General features: G+C 40.6%; 2 protein-coding genes across 3 annotated transcripts; one reads left to right on the forward strand and one right to left on the reverse strand.

Annotated features, from left to right (window-relative positions):
- Nucleotides 1-379: 379 nt before the first annotated feature.
- Nucleotides 380-23,508, reverse strand: heatr5b (HEAT repeat containing 5B). Of its 2 annotated transcripts, none has more exons than XM_042501779.1 (36): nt 23,491-23,508; nt 22,320-22,560; nt 22,024-22,235; nt 21,174-21,282; nt 20,663-20,812; nt 20,198-20,369; nt 19,958-20,115; nt 19,622-19,871; nt 17,438-17,593; nt 16,188-16,438; nt 15,944-16,055; nt 15,683-15,835; nt 15,497-15,596; nt 15,226-15,335; nt 14,983-15,146; nt 14,429-14,604; nt 14,169-14,274; nt 13,887-14,077; nt 13,457-13,616; nt 13,070-13,259; nt 12,688-12,857; nt 12,457-12,595; nt 12,190-12,369; nt 11,762-12,013; nt 10,680-10,861; nt 10,506-10,574; nt 8,608-8,787; nt 8,281-8,521; nt 7,505-7,741; nt 7,108-7,235; nt 5,196-5,340; nt 4,812-5,084; nt 4,163-4,387; nt 3,491-3,642; nt 2,704-2,917; nt 380-1,617 (listed from the first exon to the last, which is right to left on the reverse strand). In XM_042501779.1, exons 2-36 carry the CDS (start codon nt 22,443-22,445, stop codon nt 1,310-1,312), a joined length of 6,141 nt encoding a protein of 2,046 aa, XP_042357713.1. In that variant the 5' UTR covers nt 22,446-22,560; nt 23,491-23,508; the 3' UTR covers nt 380-1,309. The 2 variants fall into 2 exon arrangements, with proteins under 2 accessions (XP_042357713.1, XP_042357712.1); XM_042501778.1 differs by having other exon boundaries at nt 19,577-19,871.
- Nucleotides 23,509-23,772: 264 nt separating this feature from the next.
- On the forward strand, nt 23,773-27,447 carry gpatch11 (G patch domain containing 11). Its single transcript, XM_042501952.1, has 8 exons — nt 23,773-23,905; nt 24,624-24,850; nt 24,939-24,980; nt 25,525-25,645; nt 25,809-25,899; nt 26,494-26,613; nt 26,865-26,946; nt 27,043-27,447. The coding sequence occupies exons 1-8, from the start codon at nt 23,856-23,858 to the stop codon at nt 27,096-27,098; spliced, it is 789 nt and encodes a 262-aa protein (XP_042357886.1). The 5' UTR covers nt 23,773-23,855; the 3' UTR covers nt 27,099-27,447.
- Nucleotides 27,448-27,836: the final 389 nt, after the last annotated feature.

Genomic DNA, 27,836 nt, shown 5'->3' on the forward strand with positions numbered 1-27,836 from the left:
ATAATCAAATCTAAGCTTAAAGTAGTTATATTTCATCAAAATCACTTATCTTACTTCTCATTTAAAATGTGGCCAAACATAAACAGTTTGCACCAACCAGCGAGTACAACAAGATTTCATCATCAACTTGTAACTTTTACACATCAAAGGGTAAGTCTTAAAAATCTAACAACTATTTTATGGTGAAGGGAAGGGAAGTCATCCAGGGAGGCTCAGGGAAAAATATTTTGTAGCTTTAGGGAGGGTCAAAAACAAAGTCACACCCCTGCCATACCCTTTCTCTGGTAAATAAATTACAGTCCCTTATCAGAAAGGTAAAAGGAATTTTGTTACAGATCTTAAAATGTGTAACAAAACACAGGCATCAGTACAGTGAGGTCAAAGCAACTTTATTCACATTTCAAAAAATTAAGGTGGAATGTAACATTGGGCCATTTCAACAAATCTGCCAATGTACAGTGGAAGCTGACACTCACCCAATCATGTAGCTATTACACACAGACAGATCAAAATCAGCTGTATTAATACAGCAGTCTGTATGATACGCAGCACATATGTTAAATTACGTAGTAGCCCATATTTATCGATAGACCAATTATCTGTCTCAGTGAGAATCACATTTTTTCCCCAAAACAATTTGAAAACATGATGCATTTAATATTCAAGGGCTCTCGTAAAATCTCAGTCTGGGCTCAAGATAATGAACAAAATTTAATTTTCTCAGTCATGTTGAAGATCATGTAACAGGAATGTTCACATAATTATTTAAGAGAAAATAACCTCTTCCAACAAAGAAACAAAAAATAAAAAAACACTATCAGTAACAATCAGCAGACCCTGAAGTCATAAACTAAACCAGCTTCATTAAACAAACATGCATGATTGGAATCAAAAGGGAAAGAAACAACTGCCAAATCACTGAGAAAAATGGCACCGTACAACATTTTGGATATTGAGGGATGATGACCAAACAAAAAAGGATAAGGTCACAAAAAAGATGTTTTAAAAAAAAGTAAACGGTGTCCCTTTATAAATGTGCATCAAGTCCAGGAAATTATACATTCAAATGATCAAAATTTCCTACAGATTTTAAAGAGAGCTCTTTTTTTTAAAGTGAACATTCAAAATCTTTTTAATATTTACATTACTTCTTTCTTGACTCCAAGGAGAGTTCTCATCCATCAAAAACAAAGATGAGCTTTAGAATAAATAAATACACTTAATAAACCGTGGATGTGTGGACAACAAACAAACCTAAAAAGACGACGTTAATTTACGCTGTGAGAGTGTGCGGTGCAATTGGGAGAGTTCAGAAGAAGCTCGTCTTGAGTTTGATGGTTGGTGCAGCCTGTACAGTCGGCTGAGCTTGCCTGGCTGCAGCTTTGGCTCTGCTGCTGGCCTGGTTGGCCCGTATAGCAGATTCCAAACGGATTTTAAGCTCAGGTGCTGCACCAATTACTATCTTGAAGGCAGCTGGATAGAGGGGGCCAATCCGCATTAAGTTCTGAAGGGCGAAATCATGCAGGCCTTTGGAGACTTGGGGCGCAGAGGAGATGGCATTTTCATCCAGAAGGTAGGAGACGAGAGTTGGTACAAGAAGAGCCAGCAACTGCACCCCTGTAAACGCATAATAACAATGAGACATTAAAGAAAAACATAATGGCAAACAGCACAACTAATTGGATCAACACTAAAAGGGCTCGGACACTTTAAGTGCACTGAATACAAATGGAAGTGAGGCCACAAATTCACGTCAATACTCCTGGACCTGATACATGAGGCATCATTCAAGACCGTGAGAGAGCGTTCACCAAAAGGTCCTGGCAGATCAATTCACCACACTGTCAAATGTATCAGATTAAGCCAAAGCACCACAGAGCAACCCAAATAAAGTATGTGAGTATCTCTAAAATATCTGCATGACAATATGCATGTATTAAGTTTATTGAGGAGTGTTCGGTGTCAATTATTTACTTGCAGTGAACAAGATGTGCCAGATTTAAAATGGAAATTGAAGTTTTTTTGCTTTCGTGTATTATTAAGTAAATGTTGATTGAACAAAGTAATGGCTATTTATGGCAAAAGAATGTGCGTCAACCATCGTGCAACCAAACAGGAGAACAGTGCATTTGTTTTTCCTGAGAGCTATCAATACCTATTATATAGTTACCAAAGAGAGGGTTCCCTCAAATTTTCATGGACAAAATTTTTCAAAAAAAAATCAAAACTTTTCCATGGCTTTTCAAGGACCCATGATAAGATTTCAATGATCATTCACACAATACCTGACTCTGAATGTTAATTGTTGTTGAACAAAACAGCAATTTTTTCTCATTTCTATCAGTTGGTTATATTCAATTTAAATACTTAAAACTATGGGCACAGTAAATACTTTGTGTTTTTTTGTTTTTTTTTTTAAATAATAGGAGGCTAGAACAAGATTACAGGAAAAACCAAATACGAACTCCGAATAAATAGTATAGAATATATAATATAGCAGTGTTAAAATCAATAGTTAAATTGACAGTAAACCAGTGCATGGGTTCTAAATTTAGTATTTAATGCTCTACTGCTCTGATCTTTGACGGCACACATTCAAAGGCACTGAGCTAAATACTTTAAGAGACCTCCTTTAATGGAGCTAAACTCTTTAATGGAACAAATGCGTTGCTTTAGTGGTCCATTAGGCGGAGGAACACTTACGGTTCTGCTCTTCACCCATGCCGACCAGGTTCTCCAGGACCCTGATGCCCTCCTGCACAGCCTGCAGCTCGGCAGCAGTCCCCGGCCGACTGCGCTCCACTGCCTTCAGCTTCTCCACCATGAGCGGAGCCAGAGCGTGGATGTACGGCGTAGACAGGGCACGGCTGGAGTGCTGAAACACTGACAACAGCAGCTGGTAACACCGTGCCTGAACCTGTGGCAAAAAGAATGAAATCACTTAACTTAGCTACGCACATCTGGCATCAGGGTTCCTGCAGCTTCAGGCAAGTGAGTTTTAGTATATTAAAGACTTTTTTTTTAATGCCAAAAATAACAAAATTAAAAACAATTTTACAATAAACAAAATAAAAAAAAACAAAATTATGAACCAATATCAAGGAGGGAGGAATTTAGAGTAAATGTTTAACAAATTGATGATTTTGGTGATGTTAATACATGAGGCATTTGAGGATATTTTTATTGCTTTTTTTTAAAGGAAAAGTTACCAGTTATTTTTTTTATTTTACAATGCAATGTCAGAAGAAAAACAAAACAATTCATAAGACCCTGCTTCCCATTTCTAAGCATGGTGGAGAAGCTGAAGGCAGTTTTAAGAGTTTTGAGAGATTAATTTAAGTCATAATACCAATTAAGGCCTTATTATTAGATTAATGAATTCAATGCCTTTTTAAGACTGTGGAGCCCTGTGGAATATCCCCTTTAGTTTGGCATTTTAATTTAGTTCAGGCCTCATACTTAAACTGCGTTTGTTCGCACAAGTGCTTACCCAGGGATCGCTTGAGTTGAGGGCATTCCTGAAGCGGTCCAAACAGCCTTTCTGCAGGACGGTTACTCCTACGAGTTCATTGCTGGCGGACAGCAGGAAGAGTGTGATCGCTGTCAACATGCTGACCTCATCCATGTCAGGCCTGGACTCATCTGCACAGGTACACAAACAAGCACACATGCTGTCAATCAATAATGACGTCATACTTTTTTCTTGTACCCTCGACAGACAACGTCCCTACTGCTTAGGGCAAATGAGATTTCAGACTATTTTAAAAAAAAAAAATGTAATACCACTTGGAATAAAATTTCAGACCAATTTTAAAGAAGCCAGTATTGATGGAAAAAAATACGAATTGACATCAAGTACTTGAGGTTAGGGAGAATTTTCTTTTATTTTTAATAAATATATATATTTTTTAAATAATTTCTAAACAACCATTATGTTGAGCCTTTACAATGCAATATCAGTAAAAACAAAAAAAAGAGTCATAAAAATTCTGCTTCCAATATCTGAGCATTTTTAAGACTTTTGAAAAATTGATTTAAGAAATTTTAATGCCAATTAAGGCCTAATATTTAATTTGACACATTCAATGTCTTTTTAAGGATCTGCGGTAACCCCAGACAGAAAGGCCAAAAGTCACAATCAAACGTGTGTGTATTTGTGTACCTGGCTGTGAGTACTCGAGTACAGACGCCAGGCTGCTCCTCACAAGGCCGGTCCACTGGGTCTGCATGCTCTCCACCCGGGCCAGAGGTGAGGTGATGATGGTCTTGATGCCTTGCAGGGCAGCAGACACAGTCACAGGCACCGAGTTGTCAGCTGTCTTCACTGCAGTTTCCCTCAGCACCCCTGTGATTAAGAAGAGCACTGTGGGGAGGATGGTCATGCTTCCTGTAAAAGGGAAAAGAAACTGAGAAATGGGCTTTGATTTCATAAAGAGCACCACATTGCTATGCTAATAATATTCATACTTATTCTTAATCTCACACAAATGCATATAGCAGTTTCTAATACCGTATGATCATTGAAAGGCACAAAGAAAGCACAGCAGAAACAGCCTCGTCAGAGTGAGTTTAAGAGTTGAATTATTCATTAGCATACACAGACCTGAGCAACAAAGGCCAAGAGCACTAATAATTCTAAATACGACATCCAGGTTGGGATAGAAACTCACTATTAATGTGAGTGTTAAGACTGGCTTTTTGTCTTTTTCATATTGTGTGTGTGTGTGTGTGTGTGTGTGTGTGTGTGTGTGTGTGTGTGTCTGTGTGTCTGTGTGTCTGTGTGTGTGTCTGTGCGTTGCTCCAGGGCTCACCGGCAGGAGAGCAGAGCGAGGGCAGCTCTGCTAAGATGGAGACTGTGTTTGCCACCAGCCGGGCACTTTCTTCAGGTAGTCGCTGAGGCCTCAGTGGCACATGGCTGGGAGACTCCTTCACACGTGCATTAAGCTGTGGTAAATGGCGGACCAGGATGAACACGAGCAGCTCCATGGCTGCATACACCAGAGATTTGCCAGGGACGAGCTCCCCTGTGTCCCCTCCTTCCCCGAGGCAGGGCTGAGAGTCTTTCTCGCCTTCTTCCTCTTTGGCTGCGCAAAATGACACAGTGACCCAGATCACTCAAACAGCAACATCATTTCAACAGCGTCACAATGAATTTAAACCTGAACAGACTTAAAATTGAGAATGCAGTTCCTGACCCTTGCTGGTCCTCTGTCGCTGCAGATGGTCCTGTGCAGCCCTGATGGTCTCCTGTACGACAGCAGAGACCTGGAGCTGCACAGCCGGAGGATCGCGGGTCAACAGCAGTCTGTGGAGCACGTTCAGGAGCTCCACTGCCAGCAGCTACGATAGAAACATCGTTTACAGTAAGGCCACTGAGAATGTGAACACTGATATTTATAATGCTCAACACGTCCTACTCATCTGTTCTGGCTCACTGCCAACAGGTCCACAAGCAGCTGTTTTATCAGAGCAGTAAATGGGCAAAATTTCTCAAAATTAATTCTCAACCTTATAGTAGCCCACTGCTGCCAGTGTGATGAAAAAAAGATCACGTAAGTCATTATAATGACAAACGTTCCCAAAATAATGACTTAGTATCTCAAAACCATGTCTCAGTATCTCAAAATACAGAGTTTTGTTTGAAATAATAAACTTTCTTAAAATAATAAGTTTGTATTATTTCTCATAATTTGGAGGATTGGTATATCGAAATAATGAGTTAATATTAATGAGAAACTTTCTAAAAATAGCGACTTGGCATCTAATTTAATGACGTAGTATCTAAAAATAATGACTTGGTACTTCAAAATAATAACTTAGTGTCTAAAAAAATACATGAAACTTTCTCAAAATAATGAAGTAGCTTCTCAAAATAATGGGAAACTTTCTTAAAATATTGAGTTGGCATCATTTCTCATAATTTGATAATTAATCACTATTTTAGGATAAGTAAGTCATTAGATAAAGTCTTCAATATTTAAAAGTCATTAATTTGAGACACCAAATTATTATTTGAGATAGTGACTCATTATTTTGAGAATGTTTCTAAATATGAAGACTTAGAGGATCTTCTTTTTTCATAACAATGACAGATATGGCCTGCCAAACAAACCCAGTAAAAACATCCTCAATACTTTCATAACAGAAATTCACATACTATTTTGCTTTTCAAAGAACAAAAACTTCATCAATATATTAAATAGGCTAAAAGCGAGAATAATCTCTCTCCCAGGCACACGAGCAGAGTGTGTGGTTCTAGTCTGTGAAAGAAGACTGTAATGACGGCGTAGCAGCAGCAGACGGACACATGCTGTGTCCCAATTTAATTGCTGGATCCTCTGAAGTCCACACCTCTAGACCGAGGACGTCACAGGGCCGACAAAGACCTGTCCCATATTAAAGGCTCTACCGAATGCAGCCAAGAAATACAACCTAAATTTTTTCTTAATTTGTGGGACACGATCAGTGTATCCTTTGAGGCCCTCAGTCCCATTATCCACTGTGTGGCGGTTAATTGTTTAACAGAGTATTCGAGCAATCCTTGTCACCTCGTGAGGTCAGTAAATATCACATGACCCTGTCACATTTAGCAGTGATTGGTGATGACTCACTGGTAAATGTATCACTTGAACTAAACTAGACTAGATGAAATGACTACTGCAAGGTGGAAATATAACAGGCAATGCATTCAGTCCACAGTTTCTTTTTTGTTACTTTATGAAATTATACCTGCAATCAACAAAGCCACCCACGGGAACTCAGTCAGTGAAATTCCTAATTTTGGTTTATGCTTGAATTTCTGTTCACAGCTTCCAAAAAGACAAAAATGCTGCAAACTGCTTGAATTTCTAGGACATGTGACAGTACTGCCGTTACTTCAATTTAACTTAATTACAATTAAGTAAATATAAAATTCATTTACCAAAATGCAAATACAAACTGCAGCTGTTTTAATATTTACATATTATTTTAAATGTCACACTGTATGTGTGATTCAGAGTACATTTTTCAACAAAACTTAAATTTTGTTGAGAGCAATGCAAATATTTTCCCATGTCTGTCTTCCTCATATACACATAATTTCCGTTTTCTGACTTGTGTGTTTACCTGGTCCTCTGCGATATGAGTCTTAGCACATGGAGATTCTAGCAGAGTGAATAAAGCGCGCAGGCAGGACATCACGTGTTCAATGGGCTCCTCGGGCCGGGGGAAGCACAGAAACTCAATACTGACACCTGAGAGACAGTACACAGAAATGCACTTAGAGTGTGTTCAGGCTATTCTCTTTATCTATCCAACATCATTCCTTCTGCTGTCGGCAGATGCGAGGTGGATCCAAGGCTGTGAGGTAAACAAAGAGCAGTCTCTGAAAAGTGTTCAGGTTTTTAGAAGAATATCTGGGTGTTTTGAATATTCACAAGGACCATCAAAATAATAGCCAAATACTTAAAAAAAAAACCAAAAAAACCAACACAGTACACACAAATGACGTGTGTCTCTTTACCCAGCATTAGATGCATCCTGTCTTTGACCGACTCCTCAAAGGTCTTTGTGGTGGAGGAGGCTGCTTGCGGGACGGCAGGAGCCTTAGAGGCAGCCGAGGATGCTTCTTCTTTCTCTTCATCAGCGCCGAACCCGGTGCTGCTCAGCCACAGGGCCACAGCGTGCAGGACAGGGGCCCATGAACTACGATAGTGGAGCCTCGCTGTGTCTATTGTCTCTGGAGTATAAAACGCTCCACCTGAACAAGACATACAACATAGAAAATGACTGGACCATACTACTTGAAAATGTGATTTGAATTGTTACACATGCACCATATTAAAGTAGACACATAGACATTAAAACAAATGCCCCTGAATTATATGTGTATATTTAGGCCCCCAGAAATATTCATCATATTTCATCCACTGGTAAATAAATGACTAATTCTAAGTCAAGAACACTTGCCTGAAGACAGCTCCAACGAACTGCTTGGACATTTTATCCTATCAAAATGGCTCTTTGACAGTAAGATGTTTTTGTTGACATTTATCAAAAACTGTTAAAATCACATTGGGTTTTTTTGTGTGGAGTTGCTCTGTAGAGAATAAAATCACACGTTTATGGGACCAAAACTAAAGCAAAGCACTCAGAAAACTGTGCTTGAAGTGGGCTAAATATCCATGTATTACTTGAAACACTGCAAGTTTACATAGTTTCTGTGCATGTTTCCATACATATGAAGAGCTTTAATCAAGCCTTGATCTGCATTTAGTAGGCAAGAATCTTGTCTTGTACCATCAGGAGGCAGCTGGCTGGAAAACTCAGCGGGCAGAGTGAGCAGAGCGTAGTCTCGCAGCATGGCCAGCCACAGGCGGCTCAGCGAGGGCAGTTCTGGCTGCACCAAAATGATGAGGCTGTCGGGTGGGAGCACGTCAGCACCCAGATCCTCCTCATCCTCATCCTCGTCTCCAGTTCTGACCGGTTTGGCGGGCTTAGACTCGGCCTCTTTCTTGATCTTCATCGCCACCACGTACACCTTGGAAAGAAAGTAGTCAGCTTTATGAAACGTATATCACTTGCAGTATAATGAATATAGCACAGTACCCTGAACCTCAGTCTCACCTCAGCCCACGCCTTCAGCACGGCCAGTTTCTCCATTGTGGTGGCACTCTCACTGTACAGCTGACTGGATGAGCCCTTCCCAGCCTGCACCTTGTCCAGTGATGACACAAGCAGGTTGTGTACTCGCCGCAGGTCATTGAGGTCACTGACTACGCCACTGCCAATCCACGTACTGCACACCTGTAGTAACATGGAGGGGTCACGGTGATAAATGTTACAATGGACTGACCATTTACAGCACCCTCAGCTTTTTAACTCCTACTTCTCTCTAATGAGAAAAAATTAAAATCTGCATTACATAACAGAGTGCTCAAGGTTGATTAGTTGTCATTAAAGGGGTTGGAGGTGTCAAAGAACAGTTATTAATAAATAAGGCTGACGTGTTACAGCTGCACAAGTGGCACAGACATTTATAAGATTACATCCATCTGAGGAGAACTGTTAAAGAGTGTCAGGCAGCCAAGGGCAGAGGAAGGACAGTTACGAATGAGTTATGATGCCATTGCACTTAGCGAGCCATTTTGTTACCTTGTTTGCTGATTTAAACTAGTCTCCTTATGTAACATGACAATGCATTTCCAGGTGTATCATAAAATCGCTTTGACTACCTAGGGGATGCAATGTATCATGGATGTTTATTTTGTTTTCTATAGTTTTCTATGTCAATCATTTCATTTAGAAAAGAGAAACCCTGATATCAAGCTATCGGCCTTCAGAAAGAACAGAAACAGTCTCAGCAGGCAAAAACCTGAAGCAGAGACACAGAGGGGAACGTCAAAGAGACAAAGACTTTTTTTTAATAATACGGCTAACAGGCATGTTTGTTACTTTCCCCTGTCACTAATTCTCCAAATCAGTCAATGAGTCACAGAGCATTAAGACAACTTGACACTGCTGGATTTTAAGGGTATGTTGAGTCACTGTGCAGTGGTAATTAATAACCAATGTGGAAGCATTGATACAAAAGCCTCTAACATTACAAAAAATAAATTAAAGGCTCTGTATGTAACTTTGTACTTGCATTAATTGTGTTAACTGGCAATCGGTGAACGGATTGTAACGTAAGATAAAATGAAACCTTACCAAACTTTCACGGTTGCCTCTAGCAGCATGTAGACTGATTTCTATGTAAAGGAATCAGGAAGAATTTTGCAGGAAAAGCAAATGGATATGATGTTATGCAAGCTCCGAGGGCTTTTCCTCTCTTCAGCTCTGCTACAGTGCTGACGGCGCTCTAGCTAATATTAACTTGGAAATGGAGTTCGCTTAAGTCAACAAACGACTGGCGTCCAGCACAACAAAGAGTCTACGCGTGCCATGTTTCTGTTATGTCAGAGTAGCCTACGCATTTCTTTGTTTTTGGTGGCCTGCCACCATCAAAACATCTGCCACCCCTTACTGATTTCATATTTTGAAGCAGGACCATCAATTAGGAACGCTATTGGAGCATTTATTTATTCTTAGCACTATACTCTTTAAGTACAGAGCGTAGTCTGGTCACAGGGGGAGCAGCAGAACAGCAGCTATAAAGGAAAAGTGCAGATATAATGTTATTGTTAATATGACCGCAATTGATTTTCCAGCTTTCAATCACGTTCAGTCTCGTTTGTTATATCATTCTTACTGGCTGCTCACTTGTGCTTACAAAGCGCAAGCAACAGGATGCTAACAGCCAGCAGTGTCATAATAACAAGGATTTTCTAAAAGTTACGTACAGAACCTATAATATATGTCAGGGCTGTCCATTATAATTAGTCTTAAAATACAAACAGTGCTGTCTAAGGTTATTTCTGATTTCTGCAGTGCACACCTCATACAGGGCAATGAAGTAGTGCAACAGCAATTTAGCTGGTAAAACATTTCCTCTAAATATTCATTAACAATGCTGGTTGTCTTACCTGGCATGCCTTAGCTGTGATGTCAGATGGTGTATCAGGTGAAAATGCAGGTCTGAGGGCAGCTCCAACCTAAATGCATACATAAATGGTACAATTTTCACTTTTTTAATTGTTTCACATTTACTACGTCACTATTAATTTGGGACTTTTGCAGCATAATGCAATCTGACTCACATTGGCCTGGTATTGTTCCAGGATCACATGCCCTGGAAACTCAGGCTCTGGTACGGATGCAAACTTTTTAATGATGTCCTCCAGGGCCTGCAGGCCGGCCATCCTCAGCTGGTTACTGTGGTCTGTGGCCGCCATGAAAGCCATGCGGATGAGGTCAGATAAATGGAGCACCAACTGATCTCCTGGATGGACAGAAAGAAAAACGACAAGGATTGCAGGAAGCATGTGGCATAGAAAATGCTTTTATAATCATGGTAAGAAATGTGACCTCAGCGAGCAGCCACATTAATCAATCGAAAATAGAATTTATATCAGGATTTTTTCACTTCAACATTTGATAGTCATTGATTAATATGTGCTTAGTAATCCTCTGATGAATCGTTGCACATCAGTAAGGAGGTAAATTGATTCCTTCCTCTTCGTTAGAAGAATGGACTGAAGGTAAAGTACAAAGGCCACAAATCAGGTTTTAGGGTTTCAGTGAGTGCTTGCAGTGACTCAAAAGGGAGTGGATATTGACCTTGAGGCTGAGATTTAATTGAGTTTTAGCTGAAGTGCACCTTTAAAATGATTACTTGAACACACCAACATGCAGAACAACCATCCATTTAAACCAGAAATTTGGCTTAGCTGCTTCCAGAGCTGCAAAATAACCTCACTGTGCCATTAATGTCAAACCTGTAGAATGTTTTATTTCAGGGGAGCTTATTTAAATACTGGCTCTTTCATCTCTCACAGTGAGAACAATCCCTCCCACTTTTCCTTACTCATCTCCAGTTTTGTTCCACCTTCACATAAAAGCACATAAAGGAGCTTTATTCAGCACCTGACACAGGTCGCAAAAAGATTCATGCAGAACCAGAAAACAAACTGAAATTCACATTTAATATTCCAGAAACCTTGACAGTTTGTACCAAACAGCTTGACTATTGGTTAGTAAAAAAAAAAAAATCAGTTCCTTATGTAAAAAACAGTTTTAATATAGGGTTTTTTACTTTGGAAAAACAATTTCAAGCAAAGAGAAGAGATCACTTGTGGCATAAATCAATCACTCTCTGTTCTGGCAGCGTGGTGAACGGTACCTTTGGGGTTCTTGGCTTGTGCAGAGCGGGCAGCTGCCAGGTCAAAGTGCGCTTTGTCATTCTCACACAGCAGGATGATGCGGCACAAGCAGTCCGCGGCAAATACCCGCGTCACCCAGCGCGGCGCCACAGAGGGCTTGGACTTGTCATCTTCGCCCAGGCCTGTGAACATGGTGTCGTCGTCCATCTCGTCTTTTTTCTCTGAGTCTTCCTCGTCCTTCTCCACTTCGAACACAACAGCTCCTCCCACATCTGAAAGAGGAGATGGACACATTCTTGATATAAAGAGAAGATTTAGTCACAAAACATTGATCTGATGACTGACTGACTTGTTAACTTGACTGCTGTGTGAAATCTTGTTTTCTGTTACAGCCTTAATTTTCTTGGAGACAGAAATTGTGTCACATTTTGTTTTTTTGAAGATTTACCTGTAGTTGCTGCCAGAACATCTTTGCAAAGTTTTAGCCAATGAGAAAGCTTTTCCACAGCAAGAGAGGACAGCATGTGACCCAGTGTATCGTGGATATCAGAACACAGCTTCCTGTCCGTCTCCCGATCCAGCATGCCAAACAGGACACCCTCAAGACCGGTCTCCGTGATGTTCAGGTCTAAAACAAGGACAAAGACTCCGAGTGTCTCACTGAATTATATCACCATAACAGAGTGCTCCTGTCAGGTTCGTGATTTGTACTCACTGATTGTAGAGTTGTCTCCTGCTCTCTTCGCCAGGCTCATGGCATACTCACAGACCTCTGCCGCCTCCCTCTGAGCAAGCTGTCTCAAGCAGGCCACGGCAGCACGGCGCAGCAACAGGTGAGAGCTGCATAGGTGCACCTGAAGGGATCCCACAGTACAGTAAGACATAATAATTTAAATTGAGACAAAATATAACCACCACACTTGCAGTCTGAAACAGTATGTCTTACACAGAGACAGGGCACCAGGCTGGACAGGTTGACATGGCGTGGCGCGAACATGTGCAACTGCTGCAAACACGAGATGGCAGCTGCCTGCACGAGGGAGTCAGAGTGATCCTGCATGATGGCACAGCCAACCAAGCAGGACGAGCGGATGGTGGAGATAGTGGCTCCATTTCCTGGAAAACCCAATGAAACAGATTAGGAGGAGAGACAAAAAGAAAGAAGAATTTTAGCAGTTAGAGGATACACATGTCTCACAGTGTAATTGAGTGGCGTGCAGTGTGATTACACTGCCACCTGCTGGCTGGTGGAAAGTGCATATCACATTTACACGGCTTAATAAAATGAGACAGAAGGAGGTTTGTTATTTTGTTTCTGCCACAGTGACCTTGTAATTCTGGTCCCACAGTGGTGATTAGAGCTCCCAGGCAGCGGCCCAAACACTGGTGCACCTCCGTGTGAGATGGTGGCACAGTGAGGAGCAGGGTGAGAACCAGGGACAGCGTTGGCTCCACGTAACCTCTGTACATGGGACCACTGGAATCCACAATCAGAGCCAGAGAGTGCAGAGCCCAGGTCTGATGAGAACAGACGGAGAAAATTTTAATTATATATGCGTAATGCACAATTTCTGGTGTTTAGAAATTAAATAGAGTAGAAAAAACAACACATGTTCATCCAAATAAACCCAATTATAATCAATTTCAGATGGGGAAAAAATACAGAAAAAAACTCTTCTCTTCTCTATCTATCTTCTCTGAGTAATTCACTGTACCTGGACCTCATGAGAGGACCCATCCTGGGCCAGAGCCAACAGGATGCTGACACTGGTCTTTAAGTGCTGGCCTGAGCCAATTCCTCCAACATATCGATGCAGACAGCCCAGAGCCAGTGAATGGCCCGTCCTTGACACTACATCACGGGCTGACTTCAGTCTGCAAAGAGAGGAAGGAGAAAGATATGGATCACTTGATTAAAAGCAAGGCTAGAGAAGCAGAGCTAGATTCAGTTCACGATAGAAGGCGCGGACAAAGACTGAAACTTTTATCTTCCTAAAAACATCTTTGACCTACAAAAATTGTAAAACATTTTTTTCTTTGAGTATAAAAGGTGGTGTGTTTACCAAGCCTTTCTTGATCTTTACAGGAGAATAAGCATAATAAAAAGAGAGTAAAGAAAACATAATACAGATATGTAACACTTACTTGTCAAAGCTGGTCTGTGCCATTCTGGCGATGAAGGTAGCCTCTCCCACCACCTGAGCCATCCTGCCCAGGGCCTCTCCAGCAGCACAGCGCAGGATGGGGTTGGGATTGTCCAGTGCTCCCATCACTAGGGCCAGGGCCGACTTACGCACCTCCTCAGGACCCAGTGTACTCTTGTTTTCAGCCAAACCCTTCAGTCAGCAAGAGATATGTATTTCTCATTACTTGAACAGTGAAACATGATATTCTTGTCTTGAGAGGATATGAGGCGACTTTTCTCACCTTGAGCGCACTAAGCACTGCAGTAAAGATGTTCAGTTGGACTGCCTGCTGTCGAACTCCTTTAGCCTGCTTTATGCACTCTGCAAAGTGGTCCAGCATCTGCAGCCTGAATCATATACAAGCAGGGGTAAACAAGCACGCCACAAAGAGCTTTGCAAGAGTGAGCATAAACCGAGAAGAGAACAAACATGTAACAAGAGTGAAGATGCAAAATGTTGTAAATAGGTCCACATTTCTGCAGCAACAACTAAACTTGTCACCTGTGTTTAAAGGAGACGTGAGGGAAAACCACACCGAACAGAGCCACTGAGGCATCGATGACGGACACACCCAAAGGGAGAGGCCCTGGGATGGCCTCGCCTACGGGAACACGTAGGTAGATTGAGGAGGGATCGTGTTCCAGAGCTCCGCTGCCAGACGCACTGTTGGGCTGCAGCTGTTCAGGAACGATCACACAGTAGTATCAACAGTGACCAAGACATCAGATAATAATGGATCATGTAAAGGGGACCAGACTGGGTTTTTTCAGGAGGGGGGCACTAATAGTGAGTGTTGTAGACAGGGGGTGAATATAGGCGTTCAAGAACAGACGGTACGAGGAAAATGAAGTGTTTTTTGAACATTTAAGCATGTAAACATGTTCTAGGACAAGTATGAAATGAACAACAGCTCCCTCCTAAGTATAGATAGTTACTGTTAACCAATTTACAAAAGAAATGAGGATCCAACCCAACAATCTCCATTTATTCTTAGAATGTGTATAGTAGGAATATTATGTCTTGGATTGTATCATATCATTGATTATTTCACTCACCTGATCCTCAATGCACTTGTGGTCAGTCTCCTGTAGCCAGGAGCCCATGAGCACACTGTCGTCATAGTGACAGAGAGAGCGCAGCAAGGAGGTGGTCGTGTTGGCCGAGTTGTCAGTCAAAGTGAACTCTGCCACCAGCTCCCTCAGGAGGGCGTTGAAGCTTCCTACACAAGAAAAGAAAATATAATAATATAGTAAATGTGCTTAACCTCTGTGAAAAAAAATTAGAAGTGATTGTTTTACCTTCATAGGTCTTGGGAGGCAACAAAGCCAGGATGTCATACAACCGGAGCCTCACCATCGCTGCACTTGCTTTCAGGTGAGCGCCATGGACCTTAATGATGGCAGGAACACTGACAAAAACATTACAATCATTATAAATATAATCTAGAAATAACCAAAGAAATGTAGGACACAGACATCATGCATGATTAATTTAATTAACTGCAACAAAGACAAAATACCTCCCAGTCTTTACGCCGCCAACAATCACACTTAAAAGCATCACACTCACTGTGACATCATGGTCATGGCACATTCAATGGGCGTCATCAGTCGACGGATCACATCTTCTGTAAGCAGCTCAGGACAGTGGGCCACAAAGCTACGCATGGCTGCAGAAGAAAGGCGTGTTGATCAGAATTGTTTCTTGTACCATTAGAGATCACGTGCATGTCCACAGGACGGCGTGTTTCATTACCACACAGCGCTCCAGCTCGGCCCTCCAGTGTGACCTGCCAGGTGAAGGAGTCTCCTCTGGCCTTTTCTGCCTCTAGCTCCTTCTGGGAGCGAGGAAACACGTTCCTCCACAACAGAAGCATCTTGGGAAGGTGATAGCGAACGAGGGAAGAACCTTGGAAAACAAACAATGTGGTGGCAATGTTGTCAGCAAGACGGAGGGAGATGGCATTGCTAATAAATCAAAGCCAAGAGGTAAAAGAGAGATTTCTGCGAGGCTTACCCAGAGTCATGAGGGCACCCAGCAGCAGCCATCCAGCCTGCGTGCGCTGCAGGGACAGTCGACTGTTCTGAGCAGCCGTCCTCAAGAGGTCTTCAGCGATACTCACCACCAGCTACAAGACAAGAACACAGACAATCTTTCTATATGACGCTGGTGCAGAAGTTAAATCAGAGCTAAAAAACAGGCAGACCTGGATGATTGCTCTACAACAAAGGGAATGAGATTATATTTTGAAGCTACACACCTTGCCCTTGGAGTGGGGGATTCCCAGTGGACACTGGTGTACGCCTCCCAGCAGAGCAGCCATGGCAAAGCTGTATCCGCTCACAGCCTCAGGTGAACTCTTCAGGTTGTTGATTCTCTCTGCGCAGCGGTCCAGCAGTGGGGTCAACTGATAGGGCAGCGCCACAGCAACACAGCGCAAGCACCACGCAGCGGCCAAACGAGCTGCCATGCTTGGGTGCAGCAGCACTGAGGTCACAGTCTCAAGGAGTCCTGGAGAGGCGGACATGGATCATGCTTACAGAGTAAATCCAGTCAAAATAAACTCCCTCTGACTAAAGATTCCAACGTATTTGATTTGCTTTCAGAGTAATATGCAACAATTGCATATCATAGAGTGTATACAAGCCTAAACTTTATAATCACCACCTGGTGGCTGGCATCAGTATAGGTAATAAACCTTTTTAGTTTGGCTTATTGGACTTTAGCTGGCTATTTATTCTGGTTTTATTGAATGAAGCACTTTGTGTTACAGTTTGTTTTTATGAAAAGTGCTATTCAAATAAAGACTGTTTCATTGATTGACTGATTGAAACCCTGCCCCCACCATGATTGTGGATAGGACATGGGCAAAAAAAAAAAAAAAAAAAAGTACAAATAAAAATTTTCTTAAAATGGTTTCTGTCATTTTAGGTAGCTCTTATCATGTTAATGTATGTTCAAATGTTTTTTCATGCTTTTTTCCAATAAGTTTGGTTATAATTTCTTATTTGATGCTAAAAGGCGGTTTGACGTCATGACTGATGACTGTGACTGACTTGCAGTTGAGTGGAGGGGTTGTATGTGCGGGACCTAGGTACCAGATGTCCACTGCCCAATCACTGCTGTGCAGAATATGGTTCTTAAAGACATCCCCAACACACCATGGCAGCGCATGTATTAAGAATATTTTGGCAGAAATTGGAGACACGTCATTCATCTTTACATACAGTCTATGTTGCATATATAGTAAGCATTTTATATATTTTAGTCAGCAAAAATAAGTGGATGTAAGATTCACGTGGCTGTTAGAATCCTTTATTCTGTTTAATGGATAATCAGATGTTAAAACACATTTTAACATCTGACACGTTCGAGAAAATGCTGACTAATGTCATTCAAGTAAGCAAACTTTAACTCCAGTTGGAGAGATTATCACCTATGTATAATCCCATCCTGTGAACCTTAAGGGCACTGAAACTAATGTCCCATTTAATCTTTTGTGTGTCTCACCTATAGAGGGCTCCTGGATGAGTGGTGAAGCTGTGGCACTCAAGCTCTGAACCAGACTGCCGAGCTCTTTGAGGGCACACACCATGACATGCTGACTGGCAGAGACATCCGCTGCCCCAGCCTTGTTCTCTCCACTGATGTCGTTCACAACTGCCTCTGGAAAAAATATATGACAGAGAAAAACATACAAACAAAAAGGGTTTGTCAGTATAAAATGCAAAAATGTTTTTGTTAAACCAGATTAAAAACTGTTAAAAATATGAAATTATGTTACTACTTTAGAATACATGCAACATTGATGGATAAGGTGACCTGCACTGCAACTTAGGTTGACATCTTTCTCAAAAACAAGGCATTTTTTTGTCATATTTACAATAACAATTATAATTCTCTGACATGTTTAATTCAAGTACAGTATAATAACCTAATTGGCTGGCCACATTGCTCCATGTAATCATCAATCAGCGATTTTTTTCCTTCATAATACTGAAGAACACACTGCTATGTGCCACAAACACAGAGCTCTGAGGATTTAAAAATGACAGAAACGACCGTTATAGTGGTGTAAAAGGATAAATGTGACTAAAGAAACTGAATTCAAGTTAATTGCTGATGGTCATTTATCAAGAACTTAAATCCCCACAGCCCTATAAAGGCAACAGTCAAGATCACACAAAGCCAAAAAGTTGCTTCTTAAAAGTCCAGTGTGTCAGATTTAGGGGAATGTATTGGCAGATATTGAATATAACCATAGAATATGACATAATAAGTATGTTTTTTTATTTTATAATCACCTGAAAATAAGAATTGTTGTGTTTTCAGAAACTCAGAATGAGTTGATTATATCTACATAGTGAGCGAGTCCTTGTCTGCAGATCTCCATGTTGCACTGCCATGTTTCTACAGGAGCTCAGAATAGACAAATCAAACACTGGCTTTTTTCGCAGCGGTCACCATCGTTTGCAGCCCCTCTACAACAAGCAGCGTTGGAAAAATGACCATTTTTTTAAAATTCAAAACTACTTTATTCATTGTTTTTACTGGTTTAAATCCCTGGGTCCATTTGTTTTGGAAAGGAAGAGAAATCTGTGGACAATTTGGCCTCTGACAGAAAATCTCCTGAATACTGAAGGAATTCTAACCGGTGAAGTCTCAGCTGGTTGCAATCTGCAACCCTCACTGCTCGATGCCACTAAATCCCCCTAACTTTCACACACTGGACCTTTAAACTATGGCAGTCATCTTGACAAATTGACCGCAGATCACGGAAGGAACATATGCTAGGAAATCCCACTACCATCATGTCTCCAGGAAACATTTTTCATATTACTAGCACAGATATTTCACAACGTCGAACTCAAGAAGTCTCACAGATCCAGATGGTTGGAAAAACTACAAGCAGCAAGTACAGTGAAGAGCCCAGGACCCGCCTCAAGAGACACCAACATTCAACATCTTTCAAATTCTGTGGTAAAATCAATATAAACAAGAGAACGTGTGTTTGACATGGTTTACATCAGTTTAAAGGTTGCAAAGCAAATCAGAGTAAGAATCATCCTTTCTGAATGAGATAAAGGTGATCATGAAATTATGATGTGTGGTAAAATGGGGAAAAATGGAAATTTGGAAGAACTTAAATTGATGTAAGCAGATGAGGGACAAATTTGCAAATATTCTGTCATGTTGCTGTGGGGGAGATGGATTGTGTCTACTATGTGATGAGTCTGTGAATTTAGCGGCACATGCAGTTTTTTTTGCTCGTGTAAGCCAGATGTCAACAGTCAGAATGAGTTATGTCATGCTCTTTAGGGATTGTAATGCAATAACAGAACGGTAAACAGCCATGAAGGCTATGCAATAATGCAAGCATGAGTAACTCAATGCTGAGCTGGCAATGGATAATGTTACTGACATTAAGATGCTGCTTGTGGTTAAAAAGTAAATAAAGAAGAGATTGATCTGAAAGAAGCAAAAGGCAGAAAGCAAGATGGAAAGCAGAAACAGGGAAAGCCATCTCCGCACACAACACACGACAGAAAAGAAAAACCATCTCTGTTTACAACACAAGCGCAAACCATGCAAGAATTGTAGAAACTGAATGAAGGGTGAATAAAGTGATAATAATGGATGAGTACTTACTCTGTAATGCTCTGAACCGTGATATTTCCCCCCCATCCTCCTTACCCACAGCCCTCATCTGCTTGCTGATGGCTTGGCAGATTTCTTTGCCGGCTGCAATTTGTGCTTTCTCTCCAAGTAAGCCCCCCAGGGTGGCGCGCAGCATGAAGGAGACACAGCGGCGCGAGTACACAGCCTCAACATGTGTCTGCGTGGCCCGTGGGTGAGACACTAGGTCCAAAACGTGGGACAGGAACGTGGCAAAGTTGCGCTCCAGCCACTGACCACCAAGAGTAGTCACAAACACAACATAGGCCTGAAGAAGAGGGAGAGGGACTATGCGTGAAGTGGCCGAATCAAACGCAGGCTGAGATTCTTGTCATGTCTGAGAATTCACCTCACCTGCGTGACGCCCACCCGCACCTCCCTGCTGACTGAGCCTCCACCCTTCAACATCTCCCCTCCGCTCTTCAGGAAGCCAGATCCACCACGCAGAAAGCCTGTGGCCATCAGCTCCAGCACCTCCTCCAGAGTGGCCCGCTTCACGTTCTGACGCATCACTGAGGAACAAAAGTGGTGAGCTAGTCTACTTCATACAAAAGTAGCCAAACATAAACTTCACAAATAAACTATTAAACCTACCAGCTGCTTGTTTGGGCATCAGGGCAGTGGCCATGACCGTCCCCAGCAGTTTGGCCACGGCTACCCGAACACCGTAGTTAGATCCTTCCAAGGCTTTGAAACACAAAGTGGCAACGTTCTCCAGTTCTGTGGTCCACATGAATACTGCCTCATTCTGCAGCTCCAACAGGCACTGATCAGACAAGAGGAATAAAGATAAAGTCCTGTTAGTAACAGCAACATGCTTGTATGAAAAAAAATCGAATTTATTATAATGATGATGCAAAAAACATTTCGGGTGTTTAGTTTAGAAATATCTTAGCAACATACTGGCCACTCAATGGTTTTCTAAACAGGAAATTGTCTTTCACAACAGGAAGGAGATTTGCGCATCACATTTGAGTTTGGTTAGCATAAACAAAATAGCAAAAAATATGTAATTTGTAGCTCTTTCTCAGGTTTATTGGTCATTTTTCTGAGACTAACCTTTGCTACCGCACAGCGAACAGCCATGGACCTGTCTGTGAGTAGAGAGCGGGCATTCTTGTAGATATCTCGGTGACATGAAGCTGCAGCTCCACCCAGTCCACAGAGCACCTTCTGCAGGCTGAGGAGGATCTCTCCTCTGCCTTGAGACTACACCAGCAAAGTAAATGTGAAAACAGCAGGATTAGAATAAACGTCACATCTGTTTTTGAATAATGCATCTCTTTAGTTATATATTTCTGTCCCTATCTTCAGATATACAGTTTGATCTAATGCATAAAAAGGATCTCTGGAAACTTGTCCCTGCTTTGAGTATTTTTGAGCATTTTTACTTAAATGTTGTATGTACTGTATTGATAAATCTGTCTGTCTGTAACTAATTATTGTCATATTGCATCTTGTGTGAAACAGGTAAAGAGAATGAGAGCCCATGTTTCAATGAGACAAATAAAATATGAGAAATTGGAAAACTAGATCCCATTTTCCAATAATGTAATCTTAAGAGTCATACCTCTGCACTCTTTAATGCCTTCAAAAGATTATTAATGGTGTCTGGAAAAGAGCTTCCCAGCATCCTGCCCATCTTCTCATAAAAAGCTCCAACACATGCCACTGCAGCACTGCAAGAGAAGTTACTGTTTGCATCAGAATGAAAATATTCTCTATAATTCACTTTAAATCATTTGATAAACAATACAATCTATTAATCAGATGAAAACATGTATTATCTTTTGAAATGCAGCTGCCATAACTGTGGGTTTCCTTTAATCTCCCATTTTCTTACACTCATCATGTAAATCTCCTCTTGAGAACATTCAGACTGGCATTTATTTTGTTAATGATTTATAATATTAGCATCGTATCTTGTGTCATGACTTGGATTAAACCTCAAAGCTCCAAACACATTATTATCTATACTAAAGGACTGTAGCAGTAGCACAGTGGCTTGGGGGTTAGCACAAGTCTTGACTGCCGTGTATAACCCACACAGTCCACCTGAATCTGCACAGAAAGGGGCAGGTATGACATGATGACGGCTGCAGGACAGCACTGATGCAGCTTCAACCACTTATAGAATCCATTAATACCAGCAAGAAACACAGCATCATACAGTATTTGCTCATAGACACGTAATCTCCCCTTTTAAACATGAAATGTCATTCTACAGATTAACATTTGGCTTAACTGCTAATACCATTAAAGGCAGACCTACATATAACTGAAACACTCAAAGCAATGCTGAACAGCTTATATCTTAACGCAAATGTTCATGATATCAAACAGAATATGTAAAAACAGTGACTGTATTTAGAAAATATGCAATGAAAATAAAACACTGTTGTGTTTAAATGGGATCTTACAGTTTTGTAGGCAAGTATGCAGGTGTGTCATCCTTGCTTTTGATAATCTCATTGCATTTATCCAGAGTCTGGAAAACAGTGAAGGTGTCACCGATGCTGTAGAGGGTAGCAAGGTTTTTGGCCAGCAGTTTTCTTGTTGGCGGTCCAGGGGCACTGCTGATCAGTCCTGTTAGCTGTTCTACCAGCTTCTTCTGCTTCTCCTTCACATCCACCTGCCATTCAAACGCAAAACAAAGTCACAAGCTGCCCCTAATGAAACCCACTCAGGAAAACATGGCTAAAATCTGGAGAGTCACCTTATTTGCTGCCACCAGGACCTTATCCAAGAAGCGGAGCCATTCAAAGATGAAGACCGGCCTCTTTGCTTCAGTGATCTGGGCCAAGGCGTCTTCATTGAGCAGCAGACTGTGAGCCAGCTCCATGGTGAGGACCTTCAAACACAGTGCTGTGCACGCTCACCCTCTATAATGTTATATCAGGGAGTGTGCCTTGTCAGTAGACGTTTCTTCTCTAATATTTGCCCTTTCATCCAATCACCTAGAAAGTATTATAACAGCACGTCAGTTAATAAAGATCTTTTAACATTTACAATCCTTGCAAAGACTTTAGGAACTGTTCTTAATTTGTCAGAGGAGGAAAGTGGCTGGAGTGTGGCTTAGTTGTTGTTTTTCTTTTTTCCTGACCACCCTCCAAGCTATAGCCTAAATATTCCTCCTTGAGCCTCCCTGAGTGACCATAAACTATTTATTTGATTTTAAAAACGTCTCCTTTTAAGTTTTAGTTAAAATTTGCAGACAAAATCCTGGAGTTGGAAAAAAAAACAGCCTAATATTTTACTCTTGTAGGGGGGGGGGGTGGGGGGGGGGGGGATATACAGCAAAGGGCCACAAGCTGGAGGCAAACCCACAACTGCTGCAGCAAGGACTGACTCTGCACATGAGGTGCACACACCATCCAAAGCTGTTTAGTTGTCTTCTTGAAATGTTAGCTATAGGTCACCCCACTTAAAATCTATCTGACAATATTATTTGACATGTATCCCCCTTTTGCACCACCCCCTGCCCCCTCATAAATAACTAACACTCCCTTGTTAGGTTTACAAAGAAATATGTACCGTTAATTTAAATAAACATGGCAGCTGTCACTGCTTTGGACGTTTTTAAATCGGCACTTATCTGTCGAGGTAGTGTAATGACCTAAAAAGTCCCAGCTGGGCAGCGTTAACACAGTGCAGCTCTGTGCTGACAGCTGCTGTCTGCCTCCAGCTGTGAGAGCCGAGCTAGTTAGCAACCTGAGCTAACAGTTACTTCCTACGAGGAACAAGATAAACTCCAGCGACACACTCCCCAACAAACTAACCTTTAGCTATCTGTTTCCATCGTTTAAAACACTAACATATTCAAAAACACCTCAGCGACAACACTTTGTAGAAATATGAGATATGTGTGGCCAAACTGTTCATCCTACCTGTTTTCGATCATCCAGGATGAATGACGACGAGTATCCGCGGTGCCGCATTCAAATTTGCCCGATGTGAAACCCAGGAAATAAACAGCTGTAAATACTGCTGGGACATAATCAACAAAAATGTATCACAGTATATGTTTCCTTTTTTTCTTAATTGTCCCAGAGCATTCTAAACAAACATTTTTCCTCTAAATCACAAGTCAAAAGAGCCGGAACTGTATACGTATCGCGTATCTTGTCGCTACCCGGAATGTATGTGTGAACGAACCAAACATCCGTGAAGCAAATACAAATTCACAGCTGGATTATTACTTTGGCCTGTAACTGTTTTCTTACTGACATTTCTTCTCTTACGTGCGGCCGCTATGTCTGACGAGGAAGAGGACTACATGTCTGACGCGTTTCTCAGTAAAATGTAAGTGTTTGTGTGTGCACTGTTTGCGTTAAAGCCTGATTGAGTCGTGATCGTCACATTACATGATGTACCATACAGCTCCGTGGTGTCAGACCTATACGATTTAAGTCAATTCTGAGATTTGCGAAGATTTTTCAGGTTTTTTTTTATTTAAATTATTAGCACACAAGATTTGATAAAAACAAGTCGATAATAAACATAACAAGAATTGTGCAGGAGAGGTCAAGAAATCCATAAGGGGGTTTTGGTAGAAGCTTCCCCTTCAGAAGTTACATTCATTAAAATATAAACACTAATTCTCTACCATAATAATATGAAAATCTTAATAATCATAAATGGGGCAGACGCGTGCACATAAAACACATCAACATTAACTACAGCACAGGTGTTTTTTCATGTTAGACTTAAAGGATAATGATGGATTTTTTTTAAATAAAGTGAGGACTGGTGTTCCACAGTAATGGTCCTCTGTATTTCAGAGCATATTGTCCGAGAGTTGTGCCGTAATGGGTAAGATAAATGTCCTCAGCTTGTCTTGATATGAAGGAAATGGAATATCAGAGTTCAACAAAAAGAAATTATGAAATGCATCTGGTAAACTGTGCTTGTGAAACATACATTTATACATAAAAACATATATTTCTGTTGTGAAAATATATTAGTGAGAATGTGCAGTCCTTAGTTATCATAACTTTCTCTGTGGTGTTCTGTCTGTCAGACCAGATGTGAAGCCAGGTGTCAGTATGGTGCGGCGGGTAAAAGAAGTGATGAAGAAGGAGATCCGGCAAAAGGAAACAAACATCAAGAACCGTCAGAAGACCTTCAAAGAGCAGGAAAAGGAAAGCAGAGAGGCAGCTTTACAAAACTCCATCAGCAATGAGAACAAAGGATTTGCACTTCTGCAGAAAATGGGTTACAAAGCTGGTCAGGGCCTCGGGAAGAAAGGCAAGTTTCTTCATTACTGAATTATCTTATTTTGGATCTATTTTGCATTTGTTGCTGGTGTTAATGTTCATCTCTGTTCTCTCTTCAGGAGCAGGAAGGGTTGACCCGATTCCTCTAAATATCAAAACCGGTAGGCAATACAATTTTAAATTTAATATGTTTTTGGTAATAAGTGTTGGGAAGGTTACTTTTGAAATGTCATGTGTTTCAGATTAGCAGTTACACTGTTAAAATGTAATGAGTAATGTAACTATTTGAATTACTTCATCAGAGTAAAGTTACTTATTACATTTGATGACTTTTTCATTACTTGTCAAACAAATGTTTTAAAACTGGACAATAAAGCTGAAAATGTCTGTAAATAGGCTTTGCTAAATGGAGGAATTCCTGCACAGCAAGATGATGCAAAGCGACAGAGTGAATATGCTTCTTTTACTGAAAATAATATATTTGTATATAATCCCTTTGTAATCACCAAGATTTTGATAAGTAGCTTTAATTTAATCACACACTTTTTCTCAATAACTGTAACAGAGTACAGTTACATTTATTTTGTATTTTAATGACATAAACTCTGTTACATGTAACTAGTCACTCATAAACACAGGTAACAACAGGTGCTGTCCAAATGATGTTTTACAAATTTTACGTACTTTTCTTGTATGCTTAATCAGACAGAGGTGGCATTGGCATGGAGGAAGTGAAGAAAAGAAAAGCAGAGGAGGAACTTGAGCATTATCGTCAGAAAGCACGAGCCAAACAACAGAATGAGACCAAATCTCTGGAAGACTTTAGGTGACGTTTGCTGTTGTCTCTTGAGATGCACTTTGCCTCTAAATGTTGTCCCTTTTCCTCCTATATAACGTGTATGTCTGTTTGTGTGTGTGTGTGTGTGTGTGTGTGTGTGTGTGTGTGTGTGTGTGTGTGTGTGTGTGATTTCATGGTTTTTCCATTCCAGGTCACGAGTACGGACAGAGAGAGAGGAGCGAAAGATTGAGGGAGATCTCAGGAGGAGTCAGCGAGCCTGTGAGCAGCTTGACAGTCAGAAGGTTGGAGGAACCACAAACACTACGACACAAGCTCACACAGTCCTCGTGCTGTTATTGCAAATCTATATTCAGTTTCTCTGCACTGAGAATAAATACAAACTGGAGCTGCACAAGAAATTTAAATTATTATCAAAATCACAATATGCAGCCAAGTGCAAAATCCAAATCACAAGGAGCTACAATTTTGTTGGTAAAGCTGAAATGTGTCACAGCAAAGTCTATGCTCACAACAAACCATCACAAATGAGGCACTGTGGTGCCAGAGAGACGCCCTGACCTACAAATTATATTTCAGACATATTATTATTTTCTTTTAAATAAGCAAAAATGAAATGTAAAAATTGTCATTCCCATTAAAATTGTGCCTCATATTACAATCACAAAATCTGTCAAAATAAACGCAGTACGGTTTTCATTTGTTTGTTTGTTTTTTAATCACATCCTAATAATAATATATTGCTATACCTAGAGAATTGCCATGTCTTAATCCAGGGAATAAATTGAGTGTATTTTGACTATTTACTCTACATTTGCATAGGTAGAGCACATGGGGGTTTCTGTGTGTGAAACTTTTTTGCTGAATTATCCTTTCAGGCCATCACTGTCCCCAGGGAAGACTGGTACTGGCCTAAAGCAGAGACTGATGATGAGGAAGATGGTCTTAAGGAGGAGGAGGAGGGGAAGGAGGAGGAAGAGGAGATTGTGGAGTTAACTGTTAGTATTTAGTTTACCTTGTTTATCCGTGGATCTAATGTTAATCCTAACGCATGATCCCAAATCAGTTGTGTTGTTAAGTACGTGTATGGTAATATGTCGTAATTATTGTGCATAGACTGTGCCAGTGTGTAAGACGTAGTTATTATCCTGACATCCGGTGCGATAAATACATCTGATTTGCATATCATATATTTGGTGATTAATTCAAAGTAAAATTGAACCGTGTATAATGTGTCTCTCTGTTACAGTCATATGACAAACTGCACATTTTGACATCCTATTTGAGAGGAGTCCATTTTTATTGCATATGGTGTGGGACCACCTATAATGGTAAGAGTGATGACAACATGCTTGTAGTTTAATTACTATTTTTATCACCTTTCCTCATATGCTTTTTTTTTTTGTCTTTTTTTTTTTTTTTTACAGATGAAGAGGACTTGTGCTCCAACTGTCCTGGGGATACAGCAGCAGACCACGATTGAACTTACAATATACACATTAGATCCCAGTGAAAAAGCATTTACAACACATTACATGCAGACATGAGTGCAGACAATTTTTGCAATAAGAAACAGGCTCATCACACTTAAGGCAATAAGGTGATCATGAGTGGGGAAATATTTATTTATCATGTGTTGTCCATTTCTGAAAGGACTTACTGTTTAAAGATCCTAACAATGTTTGTGGGTTGTAGTCTCTAATGTTTCTTTAGAAATCCAGTGGGAAATTTAGGATACCATATATTTTTGAAAAGATGCACTAAGATTTTTTTAAAGACATGTTTTAAGAGCAATTGCATACCTGTATCTTCATTAAATGTTTTCATAATTATACCCTGTTGTCTTATCGATTCTTTTATTTTAGCTATAATCTACTTTAAGTTTTATTTACATATACAACTGTGATTATACTTCCCAGCGCTCCAATCTGATACTGATATTTTGTCTTTTTGCGTGTGTGGTACTTAGTTTAGAGTTTATATTAGTATTAAAATTATTAAAATTAAATTATTTTCTTATTATTTTAGTGTCCTCTGATGTCACCACTTGCTCTCAATTCTGATAAGCATACCAGTAAATACTTAATAGTTGCTTTTTTTCTTATTTGAAAGATCTCACCACACATTAAGTAAATGCTCTGAAACATGATCAGTGGTGGTAACTAAGTACATTTACAAATCTACTGTATTTAAGTACAAATATGAGGTACTTGTACTTTAC

The sequence above is a fragment of the Plectropomus leopardus genome, chromosome 15, assembly GCF_008729295.1.
Source record: "Plectropomus leopardus isolate mb chromosome 15, YSFRI_Pleo_2.0, whole genome shotgun sequence".
NCBI lineage: Eukaryota > Metazoa > Chordata > Actinopteri > Perciformes > Serranidae > Plectropomus > Plectropomus leopardus.